Source organism: Ochotona princeps, chromosome 19 (genome assembly GCF_030435755.1).
Source record: "Ochotona princeps isolate mOchPri1 chromosome 19, mOchPri1.hap1, whole genome shotgun sequence".
Lineage (NCBI taxonomy): Eukaryota > Metazoa > Chordata > Mammalia > Lagomorpha > Ochotonidae > Ochotona > Ochotona princeps.
Window position 1 is genome coordinate 28,761,230 of NC_080850.1, and position 14,128 is coordinate 28,775,357.

Below are 14,128 nucleotides of genomic sequence, written 5' to 3' on the forward strand. Positions count from 1 at the left end.
GCTGGATCCTATGATAGACACATATTCAGTTTCATCAGCAACTGCCCCATGACAGGTTGTGTCCTTTTATATTCTCACAATGAATAAGCCCCTCTCCCAGCATCCTCACCAGCATTGGTATTTTCTCCTTTTTAACTGTATTCACTTGGGGAAAGCAGTAGCTCGGGGTTTTGCCTTGCATTTCCCCCAACGGGAATGATATCGTACGTCTTTTCACCTGCTATATTCTTCTTCCGTACAATATACTTGATATAAAGATTGTTCGCACATTTTGCTCTTTTTTTTAAAAAAGTGCTTTATCTTTTAGCCACTAAGTTTTGAGACTATCTTCTAGATTCTAGATTTAAGTCTCATATTAGACATGTGTCTTTTTGCAAATATTCTACTCTTTAGACTATTTCCATCCTTTTAACAAGATCTTTCACAAACTGAGCTAAAGGTTTAGTTTTGTGAAGAAAAATATACCCACTTTTTACTGTATGTGTCATATTTTGTGTTATTTCAAAGAACTCTTGACATAGCCCTGGGTTCTAAAAATTTTCTCCTACATATTCTTCTATGATGCATTTTAAATTAACTTTTACATGCAAAGTCTGAAACCAGGTTCTTTTTTTCCCTGTAGATATCCATTGAGCAAATACACACACACCCTTTTTCAGAGAAAACAAAACTACATCAAACAGCTTCAGTAGCTCTGTCTGCAATCAGCTGGGCATATCTGTTAGTCTATTCCTGGATTATTTTTTTGTTCCATTCACCTATGTGTCTATCCCTCTGTCAGTACCACAGTTATGATTATTGCAACAATAAGGGAAATATTAAAATAGCATGGAGCAATTACTCCCACTTCATTTCTTTTCAAAATTGTTTTAACTATTCTAGTTTAGGTGCCTTTATATATACATTTTAGAATAAGCTTATCTCCAAAAAAAAATGTTGCTGGGATTTCAATAGGAATTAAACTGAACCTACAGATCGGTTTCAGGAGAAGCGGAATCTTCCCATGCACGCACACAGTATGTCTTTCCATCATTTATGTCTTCTTTGTATGTTCCTATGCGCTATGTCATTTTCAGCAAACAGTTGCCTTATAAATGTAATTAGATTTATTCTTCGGGCCCGGTGGCGTGGCCTAGCGGCTAAAGTCCTCGCCTTGAAAGCCCCAGGATCCCATATGGGCACCGGTTCTAATCCCGGCAGCTCCACTTCCCATCCAGCTCCCTGCTTGTGGCCTGGGAAAGCATTCGAGGACGGCCCAAAGCATTGGGACCCTGCACCCGCGTGGGAGACCCGGAAGAGGTTCCAGGTTCCCGGCTTTGGATCGGCGTGCACCGGCCCTTTGCGGCTCACTTGGGGAGTGAATCATCGGATGGAAGATCTTCCTCTCCGTCTCTCCTCCTCTCTGTATATCTGGCTGTAATAAAATGAATAAATCTTTAAAAAAAATAGATTTATTCTTCAGCACTTCATTTTAGGGGAGAGTGACTCATAATGGTGTCAAGCTTTCAACTTTGTCATCATGTGTTTATGGCTAGTTTACCGAAGCAAGATTAGCTCTGGAATGTGTTCAATCTCCTATCTTGTGATCTTGCTGAACTCACCTACAAATTCTAGGAAATCTTTCTATGTAGCCCTTGGAATTTTCTGCATGAGCAGTCACGTCATCCACAGATAGGAACAGCCTTGCATCTTCCTTCCCTGCCTTTCTTTACGTTCTTCTCTTGCCATGCCTCGCAATTACCAGCACTTCCAGGAAAATCATGAATAAACGTGGTGAGAACAAACACTCTCATTTTGTTCCCAGCCTTAAGGAAAAAGCATTCAGTGTTTCACTCAAAATCCTAAGTTATTGATAATCCTGTGGTTTCTCACCCCTGGCCAAGTACCAAAGAGCAAACTCCCTGACCATAAAATGTCATGGAATATAGTCAGAGTTAAGAGACACTGCGTTTGCCTACCTTGTGCCTCCCACCTACACATTGGGCTCTTCTCAAAGGAAGCCAGCCGGTCCTCACCACTTGCACCATTCCAGTGTACAGGGCAGGTGTGGCAGGTCTGCTCAGTTTTTCTCTCCCATCCTCTGGACCAAGTAGCTAGTTCACACAAACTCAAACAGGGGACTTCTTTGGCATTCTTTTACAAAAGCTCTCTTTCCACTTAAAGATCAGAGATCAGCAAAGTGACCCAAGTCCAGCCTGCCATCAGCTCTTAAAAACAAAGTTTTACTGAAACACAGACATAACCAGTCATTTACATACTGTCCAGGACTGGTTTTGAGCTGTACTGGTAAAACTGCAGTGTTACAACAGTGACCACATGGCCCACAAAGTCTAAAATATCATCTGGTCCACTACGGAAAACGCTTGCTAATCTCTGTGCTTTATAATGGGACCTAAGCCCACAACAGGAAGCATCAACATTCTATGGGAACATCTTAGAAAACAAACCCAAGCATATTACATAAGCTCCCAGATTCAAATGTGCTGCAAACTATCATGCCCAGGTACTTTTCAGTCCCATAACCCAATAAATCCCATTTTTTTCCCAAGCAAGTTTGGCTTTCCTTCATCTGAAAAAAAGAATTCAAGTTCATTAGAGTGAAACAGTCAATGTCAAAGTACAACTCTCATTTCTCCCTGCCTTATAACATCTATCAATACAAAAAGACATGCAACTTTGCTTTAACTTGGAGTGTGATTGTGTGCTTTAAAAAAACAAAAAACAAATTGAGTTGCTAAACTATGAATTAAAATGTGGTAAAAATCAACTGATAACGGGTTCACTTTTGGTTCTATGTTTTTTTGCCCACCTAGCCTAAAATTCAACAACTGAAAAACAAAAATGACAACCTCCCCTAAACTATTCCCCTACACAGAGAAAAAATCCAACACTAAGTAAACTATCACATAACACCTGACACAAATATAAGAACAAAAGATAAGCATCCTTGAAATAAAGGAACTACTCTGAGACCACTTAGAGAAGAACGAATTACTGGAAGCCAAAACTCCCAAGGGGACAGATTTAACTAATTAGGAAAACGGTGATTAAAACTGGAGCTACTAATTGTCTACTGGGTGTAGAGCTCCAATTATGTTCATAGAGGCTCTCAGAAATGGGAGACAAAATTAGGCTCACTGTTACTCTCAACTACGCAGTCATCATTTGTCTACACTGATCTCCTTAGGACACTAAAAAACACATGGAGCTATGGCTTCTAATGCAAGCAATATGTTCCAATGAGGAAATAATTTTATAGAGTGTTTAGAAACAGAATAATTCTGTGTTTAAACTTGTTTTAATGTGCACTGTCCTGGAACAGGGAGATGTTTCTTTCAACAGCACGCTTTCCATCTGCAAAGGCCAGATGTTAATCTACCGGCAAACTGAAGTGGTTAGTAAGATCCCAATTATACACAGACTGAGAACAAATATCAAGTAGTAGAGAGGAGGGGGGAAGGGAAGGAGGCTCCAAACGAAACTGGCAAAGCAGTTTCCAAATTCTAACTTACAAAATTGGGGACAATGGTACTGAGATTGACAAACCCAGAATAGGAATGCCATGACAGGGATTTCCTTCATGGCTATTTCTTCTCCTTTAAGTCAAAAACCCATCGCAGAGAACCAGAGAAAGGACTGTAAACATGAACTAAGAATTCTTAAGAGACGATGCTAATAATAGCCAAAGATTCCAAGGGCTAGACACAGGTTTAAATTTGCTACCACAGTGGAGACCCCTACCCTTTCTCTTCCCTATGCCCTGGGTTTGGGCAGGACCCATGGCTGCTAGTGTACAGGCTAAATTTCTCATCCTCCTTTGCAGCAGACAGGGCCATATCACCTATGTCTGAACCAATGGCAGCGATGTGTATAACTTCTGGGTCCTTCTCAGTCTTAGCCTGGGTACTTCCATCTCCATTTTCTGGCTGAAGATTGGCACTGATTGCAGCAACCTGTGAAGCCAGCGGTTGGAGACCGCCAGATGACCCCAGCAAGACCAGGCTGCCCTCTGCCAGACTCTATGACAGAAGCACGCTTCTGCTACACCTAAGCCACAGTGGCATGGAATCTCCATCTCACGGCAACCTAGCCCATGGACTCTTTTTATCATTTATTTCTGGGACAGGGTTAGTCCGCCCACTTTGACTTTTTCTAACTTAGAGATTTCATAAACATGGAAGCTAAGATCTTTGACACCAAGATGAAAAGACTACTCTGGGACTTTCCCTGGGCTGTTACATGAGTTTCATATCACAAGCTACCACAGATCATAGCACCAGGCTCATCTCCTTTCTTCCACCCTGATAAAGTTCTACTGCTCATAAAGGGGTGGCAGTTACTATGTCAATGGAAGGCTATACCAAAATGCAATGAGAAGAACACTGTTGTTAATGGGGTGAGCAACTATGAAAGAAATCAATGTGAGATAATGCTTTGCCCCCTATTTCATGGATGCATCTATAAGCATTCAGTAAGCCAGAGTGGTCTCTGGATCCTTTAAGAGCCCTACAGCTGCTGCCCTTGTTGCTGCAATATAGGGAATTCTGGGGTAGTATCCTGCAAGAATCTATACCTAAAAACTGACAGTCAACATACAGAAACAATGTTAACTTCCACAAATAGCAGCTTAGGAATAGAAACATCTCTCTGTGTTGCTTTTAAGGACCCCTGTCTTTACAACAGCAACACTCGTGGCACTAGGGAAGCAACGAACAATTTAGGAGCTTTATTCTTGGCTCTGCTTCCCTGAATTGTTACTTACAGGTTCCCGGCCATCCATGGCTTCCATCCAGAGCCTCCGGTCCTCTTCCGACAACGCCTGCATGGTGATAACCCCTGGCCTGCAGAGAAAGGAGGGACCTGGTTACGGACTCAGTGCCACATGGGGAAAGGGGACTCAGTAGAGGGACAGGTTGCAAAGGTGAACACCACAGAGCGAGGCATAAAAGCCTGCTTCTAAATGCCATTTTCCTGGCTTTAAAAGCCTGGAATCCCTTGCAGTTAGCCTATCACCTTTGGTGGGGCAGGAAGCAAGGCAGGAGATCCAACCTGATTTTACAAGTGAGGAACACAGAGGGTAGAGTGATTCCATCAGACCTTGGCTATTTATTGAAATCGCACTCGTTTTTCCACAATGCTTCACATAGCATGAAGACAACAAATTTACTGAAGTTAACAGAAAGAGACAACTCTGCAGGCTGAACAAAACCATCTTCTATCATCTAAAGCTTGAACTGTTCCTGACATGAAGAAGTAATCAGCCTTGTAATTTTACTCATATTAAATGTGTGCCTTTTTAAATGACTGCTTAGCAAAGCAGGTGCTCCTTGCTTTATCCTACCAGCTCTTGTCATTGTCCTTGACACCTGCCTCCTTACAGCAGCCTTCCAGAAAGCTGGTGCACGGCATCCAGGTGTGCTGGCTGAGCCTCCATCACCAATGGCACCACAGAAGAAAGAGGAGACGAGATTACACATTTCCAAAGCTCACTCAAGCCAGAGTTCCTTGTTGGGGTCCACAGTTGGATCTTGGTTTCCAAAGAGGTAAGCAAGTAAGCACAAAGGAAACGGGAATACTGAGGGTAAGGCTGTGTGGGTGTATGAACATGTGTGTGGGGGCGGAGAGGACTACATGTAAATGCTGAATGGGACAAGGTGGGTGGATGTGTTGAGGGTGCCCTGAGAGGGCAGTCACTCCTATGAGGGCCTAAGCAAGCACTGGCACCATGACACAAACATGACTCTGCAGTTGAAACAACTTTCTCCAGAAAGTTGTTTTCTCCTGCCAGCAACTCCCTCCTCTTTTCTGGAAGCCTCAATCCCAGACCAATAGCCCATCGTGAGTGCAACCCTCCCTAGGCACCTATAGATGCTGCTTTTGGCTGCAGTCTCAAATTTACTGTCTCAGGGGTGCAGGAGACTGATTCTACCCTTCTACCTTTCAAAATGCCAGGCACCAAGTGCTAATGGCCTTGAAACCAGAAGTCTAAGAAGCTACAATCTGCTGCAGAACACTCAAGTGTGCTTAACATCTTGCACCTGCACCATCGTTTTAGACTCAGACATTCCACTAGATGGAGGTTCCCAGTCTAACACTACTCTATGGACTCTCAACCTATACCTAAGTTGGGAATCGGGATGTGAACAACTCTTGCTGGTTATCCTGATACACAGTTAAGTTTGAAGCCCAGGCTCCAGGCTGACCATTCGTCTCCTTCCTGGTCCCCCTGTACCAGAGAGCAGAGCTACTCTCCACTCTGCACGGGGGCAAGCAGCCAGCACGTCTCCTGCTCATTTCCTGCTAGGGAACAGTGAGTGAGATCACACGAGGTGCCCCCACATCAAGATCTCAGGGGTTCACAGATGTCACAGTAACTGCATAGCACACACAGTGGGAAGTTTCCACCCCAGAGCCACAAAGAGGAAGTTCAGACAAACCCAGAGGCTGTGAAGGGAGGGTCACTTGGCCTGGGTTACCAGGAAGGTCAACAGGATTTGTTTTCATTTCAAGAAGAAATATAAAAATGTAGGTACTCTTCCACACGTAGTCTTATGTCCTTTGTAGGAATAAAGTGGGTGGGAGCAGATGGTAGACAGTGAATCAGGTGGATTCAACCCACTTACTCAAATCCTATCACCCCAAGCTCAATTTCCCTGAAAGGAAAGTCCTTGAGGCTTTTACTTGCTTTATTTTATTTTGAAGGGTGGTGCTTAGCACAGGCCAAGGGAAGAATAAATACAGAAAGAAAGTTATTGCTTTATTCTAAAATAAAGAATGTGGACCTTCTACCTTAATATAAAGGGGTTCATGTGCAAGAAAGAGATTTGTGTAATTGTGGTTTTAATTGCAGTGAAGGAAAAGACACAAACAGGTACTGTCTGGATGCCCACAAAAGATAACACTGAGGCAAAAGAAGCCAGACCCAGCTTCATGTAGACCCAAACTACAACTACATCAACTACATAATTCCATTTACCACATAGGCCAACATTTGCCAAACTCCATGGTAAAAGGAATCAGAAGGGTTTGTGGGAATAGGCAATGATGAGGCAATGATGAGGCAATGATGAGGAAGGAGCACAAGAGAAATTTCTGAGACGACAGAAAAACCCCATCTCATGATCTGGGAGTTACACAGATGTATGCAAATGACTGCACATGTGTGTTTGTAAAAGTCATTAAGATATAACCTTATGATGTGTGCATTTTACTGTATCTACACTTTAGAAGAACAAGGTGTAAGTTACCCAGTAGATAGGCCTTCTCACCAGTAATGGAGGCTCGTGAGGGATACAAGCACTGGGAGCACCCAGGTGGACAGCCTGCCGGGGAAGCAGGTGAGCTGCCCCATGCTATTCAGAACATCTGCATTGGACCTCCTAGGTGATTGCTAGGGGGCAGTGCGTGAGGTGAAGGTCAAATACCACAGAGACAAGACTTTTCCAGGTGTCAGGCACACAGGTATGGGTGTGGAGGAACAGCACAGGGGGTGAGCATCAGGGCTGGAAATAGGTAGGTTCATAGGGTTTTCCACCAAAAGGAAAAGTCACACCCAGAAGTGCTGCAGCTCCACAAGCCTTCAAGCCCACTGCGTTCACACACAGCATGGCCAGTCACACCTCAACCACAAAGCGTGGGGCTGTGAGTGCACACCAGCACTAAGATAAGGACGCTTCAGGTTTTTTTTTCCCCTCAGGAAGCAGAAAACTGACCCAGCACTTTCACACCCCCGCTTCCTGCCATGAATGTCTGATAACTGAGGAGAGTGGGAGGCATCTTCAGCCAATTCTAGACAATCTGCTGAGGAGCTTCCTCTACCCAGCACAGAAGGAGCTAGTGGCTTAAAAGCCTTCCCTCCAGGCCGCTTCCTACAAGAGCCTACTTCAAGGACAGCTCCTCATTCTCACTGCAAAGATGTCCTGTGTCGGTGCTGTATATGCATTAGCTGGAAAACCTCAACAAAGACCTGCCAGGCCTCTAGGCTGGCACCCACCTCCACACTGCATGAGCAGTGCAGAAGAAAGTTCTCCATCTACAACACAGCAAGCTGTACCCACCGCCTTATGTACCCAGTCGCTATAAAGCCCACAGAAAAAAACCCATCCAGGGTCTTGGGACCACTGAGGTTGGCCGACAGCCTTCTCTCTCCAGCCATAGCAGGCAGGATCACAACCAGCCCCAATCCCAGGGTTCCTCGACAGCTCTCCTCCTCTGATCTTATTCCTGAATCTGAGTCAACAATGGTGATCTCAGTGGTTTGGCAATTTACCCACTTCCTATTGGACAAGGAAATGCTGTTACTGACTCCACCCCACTGGTACAAACACACTCAGAGTCTAACAGTGCTGTGCTTTCTAAACCAACCTCCAAAGATGCAGGGTTCACTCATTCCTAAGACCATAAAGCTTCACTTGGCCAGAGTTCATTCCCCAGCTTCCACCTATACCACTATACGCTAAAGTTTCAAGCTCAGAGTGAAAGAGGGACTGTGGCACTGAAAAAAACCTGGGTTTCACACAGTTTGGGTGCGAGACCTGCTCCATGATGCTTACACAGAGGGAGGGTTTGGGGAATGGGCTGCAGGCCCAGCAAAGAGAGTTTTCTGAGAGCCAGCGAGCAGAAGTGGTCCTGTATGTCTGAAGCACTTCTGGAAAAACTGACTCCTTGCAGACCCTAAGCAAGGACAAGGACAAGGATGCACAGATATTCAATTACAGACCAGAGGGCCAAAGCCACGCAGAAAAATCCTGGAAGATGACAACCATTTCATGGCTGTTTATGAAATTACAGATGCAAATGTCTACAGGGACCAACTAAAGAGGGAAAATGACAGAAACCAAAAAACAGCATCTTTGTAACTCCACAAAAAAAGGGGCTTTGTCTTATTTTCCTTAAAACATGCAGCCCTGGGGTGGGTGTTAGGCATAGTAGTTAGGTTACCAGTTAGGATGTCCTTGTCCCGTGTCTAGTGCCTGGGTCCGGGTCCCAGCTTTGTTTCTGATTCCAGATTCGTTCTTGTGTAGACCCTGAGACACAGCAGGTGATGGCTCCATCAGGAGGGTCCCTTACACCCCACGGGAGACCCCTGAGTTTCAGACTCCAAGCTTTGGCCCAGCCAGGCCACTGGAATTACGTAAGGAGTGAACCCGCAAACAGGAGTTCTTGGTTTCTGTCTCTTTTGTCTCCCAAATAAATAAATGGCGACTTAAAAAAAAATGCCACCCTTTAACTTTTTCTTTTAGATAGACACATAAGATAAAGAAGCAAAAAGAGAAAGTTCAAGTGTAAGGTCAAGCGGCAGCTGTCCCCATCACCACAGTGCGATCTGGCAGGATGGAGAACACATACTGCACCCGTCGGAGGCATCTGCTACTAGCTGGACCAAAAGTTAGCACACAGCACGGTGCGATCACCAGTGACCTGTCCAGTTTTACGATGTTGTTTCAGACACTTGACCAGAGCAGAGCACATGTGTTGGTGGGCCATCCGCTTACAATTCCTGGTACGTGCATCCATCTTTCTCTGCCCTTACCTCCTCCACAGCTTAGCTGCACTTCAGGTCACCACAGCATGTGATAAACTCACAGCAGGTGCCAGGACTCACAGTGACAGATGCTTGATGCACATCACAGTCAAACTCAGCAGGGTGCCCACAGTCCAGCCACAGTAGAGGAACCCCAACCAAGTTCCCTATTTTCTCCACTACTCAGCCAGCTAGCATGTCAGGGTGGGGGTGGGGAGCAACATCAATCTATTACTTGGAGATAAAAGTTCATGCTTCTGCTTCACTATGAGAACCTTGAAGAATAAACTACCGGGTCCTGGTGTATTGCAGACCCTTGTGCACCAAAGGATTCGCAAAATACCATAACACTCTGTGTACGGAGACGGGCAAAAGACAAAAGTTGGAGACATCCTCCCAAGACTGCAAACTGGTAGCCTCTGAACGGTCACTAAGATTGACTGAGTGTTTACCGTGTACCAAGTACTGTGCAGTGGGTGCTCCCTGTGTGAACATTTATTTTCATAGTAACTGCATGGAGTAGGCTCCACTGCCATGGCTCTTGTTGAAAGTGAAAGAGAAATCACTTATGCAATGTCACCCTGCTGGTCAGTGGCAAAGCCTGGACTTCACCCAGAGGTGCCTGATGCTAAAGCAAATCCCAAACAACTCAACCACAATGCTACATTGCAGCCATGTGCACACACTGCATTTGTGTCCTGGGATGCAGCAAGACCAGTTCCTCAGGGAAGGAACTAAAGCCACCCTACCCATCCCCTAAGAAGTTGCTTCTGGAAAGAAGCAGTTGTATAGGAAATATCTGATCTGAATGAGTGAAAAAATCAGAACCTAGGAAAGCTGTAATGTCCTGTTGGGAGAAAAGATCTTAAAGTAAGTAGGACCACAGCAAAAAAAAAACAACTAACAAAGCCAGTCTAAACTAGAATATATAGTGTCAACCATCTCAGAAAATTTCTCAGGTTTTTATTTGTAAAAAGAAGTCATAAAATGTCAGGAGGCCAAGACAATAAACCTTTGGGGCATTAAACAGAATGACCCTTCGGTATAACAGACACCGACTGAGAGTCCACTGTGCATAAGGCCAGAGGCTGGGCACTGGAGGGTCGGGGGTCCCCACACCTTAACACAGTGCCTAGAGGGAAGGCAGTGTTGCCTGGGAGACGAGTGTGGGTCAAAAACAAGTACCCGTCGTAAGCTCCATTCACACAAACTTTGAGAACTATCATGTGGCTTTTCTTCCTCATTTTTCCTCTTTTCTATCATGATGAACAGAATCAGACCTGTGTGGAATTTACCAGTTCAACTGTTTCCTCTCTTTGGATTCAGGTGACAGAAAATTTAAGTTTCAATCTTACAAAACAAAACCTCAGAGTTAAAAACTGGCAGAGAACCTGGCCTCATCAATCAATAGGACTTCAAACTCCATTACGCAAAGAGTAGAAATACAGCTCCTCCTCAAGTTCATTAACCACCTCATTCCATTCTTACTTAAAGCACAGTTACACTGCAAAAACACCCTCTTGTTAATTTAAAAAAAAAAAAGCAGCAGCAGCAGCTCAATGGCAAGTTCCAACAACATGAATCCTAAGGATTCCAAGAACTCCCCTTAGTTTACAGAGTGGCCAAGTATCAAGTATCGCTATCTCCCCCACTCAGTCAGGCAAGGCAGCACAGTGCAACACCCTCTGAGGAAGGAAAGGGCTACTTCCTGCCTGAAATGTCAGTGGCCCTGGGACCAGCACTGGATCAGACCAGCAGGAAGGCAAAGTCAAATATTATTCCAAAGCAGGGGTGAGAAGGGGAGGGAGGGGAAGCTGGAAACCAGGAAAAATGGATTCATCTGTTGGAAAAGATAACGTGCACCACCGTAAGAGGGAAAAGCAGGGCTGCTGGGTTCTCAGCAAAGCCACCCCTCTGTTTACTTCACTGTCCTCAGATGCGCTGTCACCAAAGCCAAGAGCTTCGGCTCAGAAATCCCAGCAGAGTCTGGACTCACTGAGCGTGTTTGCTTTTGCCAGAAGCAGGGCATGAAAGATCTCTCAAAGGGGTGGGAAAAAGCAGCTTCTGGAGAAGGAATGAGTGATTCAGAACCCCTTTTCTTTAAGCAGTAAAGTCTCAGGACGACTGCTGCTGCAGAAATGTCCCCATCTCCCCCAACTCCTGTCAACGAAGGAAAAACAGTTAATTTTCAACCGGACTGGCTCATGGCTACCAACACAGATGCAAAATTGCCATCTAGAGGTGGAAGGCTGCAATAGCATGTTACATAACATGATCAATTTGGGGCAAGACAGACACGTGTGTACACACACACAGTGCATGTATATTTACCACATATCAGAAGAAACAACATTAATTCAAAATTTGTAGGCGCCCCTTTTTAGATCATAACTTGAAACAAGAGTGTCATAAACTGTCTTACATGAAACGTATAAACAGTCATTTACACACACATAAAGGATTTGAAAATGGACTCTTCCCCTAGGAAGCCCATGGCACAAACACCACTGAATGCCCCTGCATTCACTTTCAATGTAGCGATGACCTGACAAGTCATGAACATACAGGAAAACAAACAATGCTTAGATAAAAATGCTGGCTTACAGAAACACCCACCAAAGCTAACATTCAATACATGAACAATAAAGTCCCAGGTGTTAAAATACAGGAAAAATGCAAATGCAAAGGCACAATGCTGGGCTCTATCAGAGGGAATATTACTACACCCAACTTCAAAACAATTCTTCAAGAGAGTTAATGATTCAAGTCCTTACTGATGCGATCAAACCACTTGTCCAGGGTCACACAGCCAGTCAGGGACAGGACTTAAATTCAACTCAGAATTACTTTGCTCTTCAACTGCCACATGCAGCCTACTATAAAAATCCACTTACAATGAATATACTGATACGATGCTTCCAGTGGTTTGATCAAATACTCCTAGCTTCACTGTTCTGACATTAACTTTCCATTTCCCTGGGCTTTTTCTACCATACTCATTTGCAGATACGTGTGCATCCTTGCTTCAGTTTAAAGATCTATTTGTCTAAAAGGCAAGATGACAGAAAGAGAGACAGAGAAAGAGGTAGAGACAGCTTTTCCATCCACTGGCTCACTCCCACATAATCGTCAGTCAAGTTCGGGTTAGGCTGAAGCCAAGAGTCAGGAACTCAATCCTGGCCTGCTACTTGAGTGGCAGGGGCCCAAGCCCCGGGACCATCCTCTTCTCTCTCCCCACGCAAATCAACAATAGCTAATCAGAAGCAGAGTAGCCGGGATTCAAGCCAGCACTCTGATAAGGGATGCTGGTGCTGTAACCGGCAGTACCTGTTGCACCACTGTGCCAGTAACTTGCTCAAGTTCCTTTAATCTCAACACAAAAGTCCTCTAACGTCTCAAAGGAAATAGGAGTTCTATCTCAAAATTGTACCATCATACAAAAAATAAAATTGAACAGCTACCTGGACACGATGCTGTATTAAAAACAATAAAGGGCAGACAGGGTGGTAATATAGGTTAAGCCACTGCTTAAGCTAACTGATATGGGTGGTTTAACCCACATCAGAGGCAATCTAGCTTCCTGCTAACATCCCTGGGCAGCAGCAGAGATGACCCAACTACTTAAGTTCCTGTCCCTGACGCGGGCGACCTGAATGAAGTTCTGGCTCCTGCCTTCAGTCTGCCTTCCTGGCCTTGCCCTGGCTACGAAAGGCATTTGGGGGATATATCAGTGGAATGAAGCTCTCAACTTCTCAGTCTCCTCCTCTCTTTCTGCCAGTGTACCTCCCACACAAACTTAAAAAGAATCAGAGCAATATGAAATAATAATATTCTGCCTCTGAGGCAAATCAGCTGAGACAAGCATTTGGAACTGAGGAGAGGTACATAAAATATACATAGTTAAACAGCAGCCAACCAGTACAAAGAAGAGCTCTTCTCTGTGCAAATGTAAGGTACTTGGTAGCAGCAAGAAGACAGGGCTGACAAGGGTGGGTATAACGGGGGGGCTGGCTCAGAGGAAATGATATGGTTGTAAGAGCAAGACTTCAGAGTCAGTAGGAAAGACAATGAGAGGAGGCCTCTGAAGAAACAAAAGTCAACAGGTTCACAGCACCTCGTCAGTAGTGTCTACATAAAGAGAGGAAGGGAGAGACGAATGTTCCAGCCAGGCCACCATTCTCTGGAAATTTGGCAGGTTTAAGGACCTCCATGTGCTACACTTCCCCAAAAGCATTCGGCCCTCCAGGTACGGCAAGAACACTTAATTCATGTGCGTGTTATACAACACTCCATGTATCTGAACTTTCGGTGGCTGAATGTGCTTGTGTGTGTGTGTGTGTGTGTGTGTGTGTTAACCCTACACTCAAAGCTAAGCCCCAGGAGGGCAAGGCCAATGCCCAGCCTACTCCTGCTCCCACTTCCCACTATGAACCTGGCCTTGCACATATAACAAGCACTCCCCTCTGCCCAGCAAGGCCCAAGGGGCCTTTCACACACACACACACACACACACACACGCGCGCGCGCGCAAGTACCTGGACTCTGGTGCAGTCAGCTGAACAACATACAGCATTCTAATCACTTCCTTTCCCCCTGCATATAACT

The 14,128-nt window shown here is 44.9% G+C and overlaps 1 protein-coding gene across 6 annotated transcripts in view; it reads right to left on the bottom strand.

Annotated features, from left to right (window-relative positions):
• The window catches only part of ARHGAP26 (Rho GTPase activating protein 26), a 412,073-nt gene that overhangs the window by 249,293 nt on the left and 148,652 nt on the right, over window positions 1-14,128 (bottom strand). For all 6 annotated transcript variants that reach the window (XM_058677831.1, XM_058677832.1, XM_058677829.1 and 3 more), the window contains exon 11: window positions 4,763-4,841. In XM_058677831.1, the coding sequence (XP_058533814.1) occupies window positions 4,763-4,841 (79 nt within the window). The remainder of the gene's footprint in view (window positions 1-4,762; window positions 4,842-14,128) is intronic.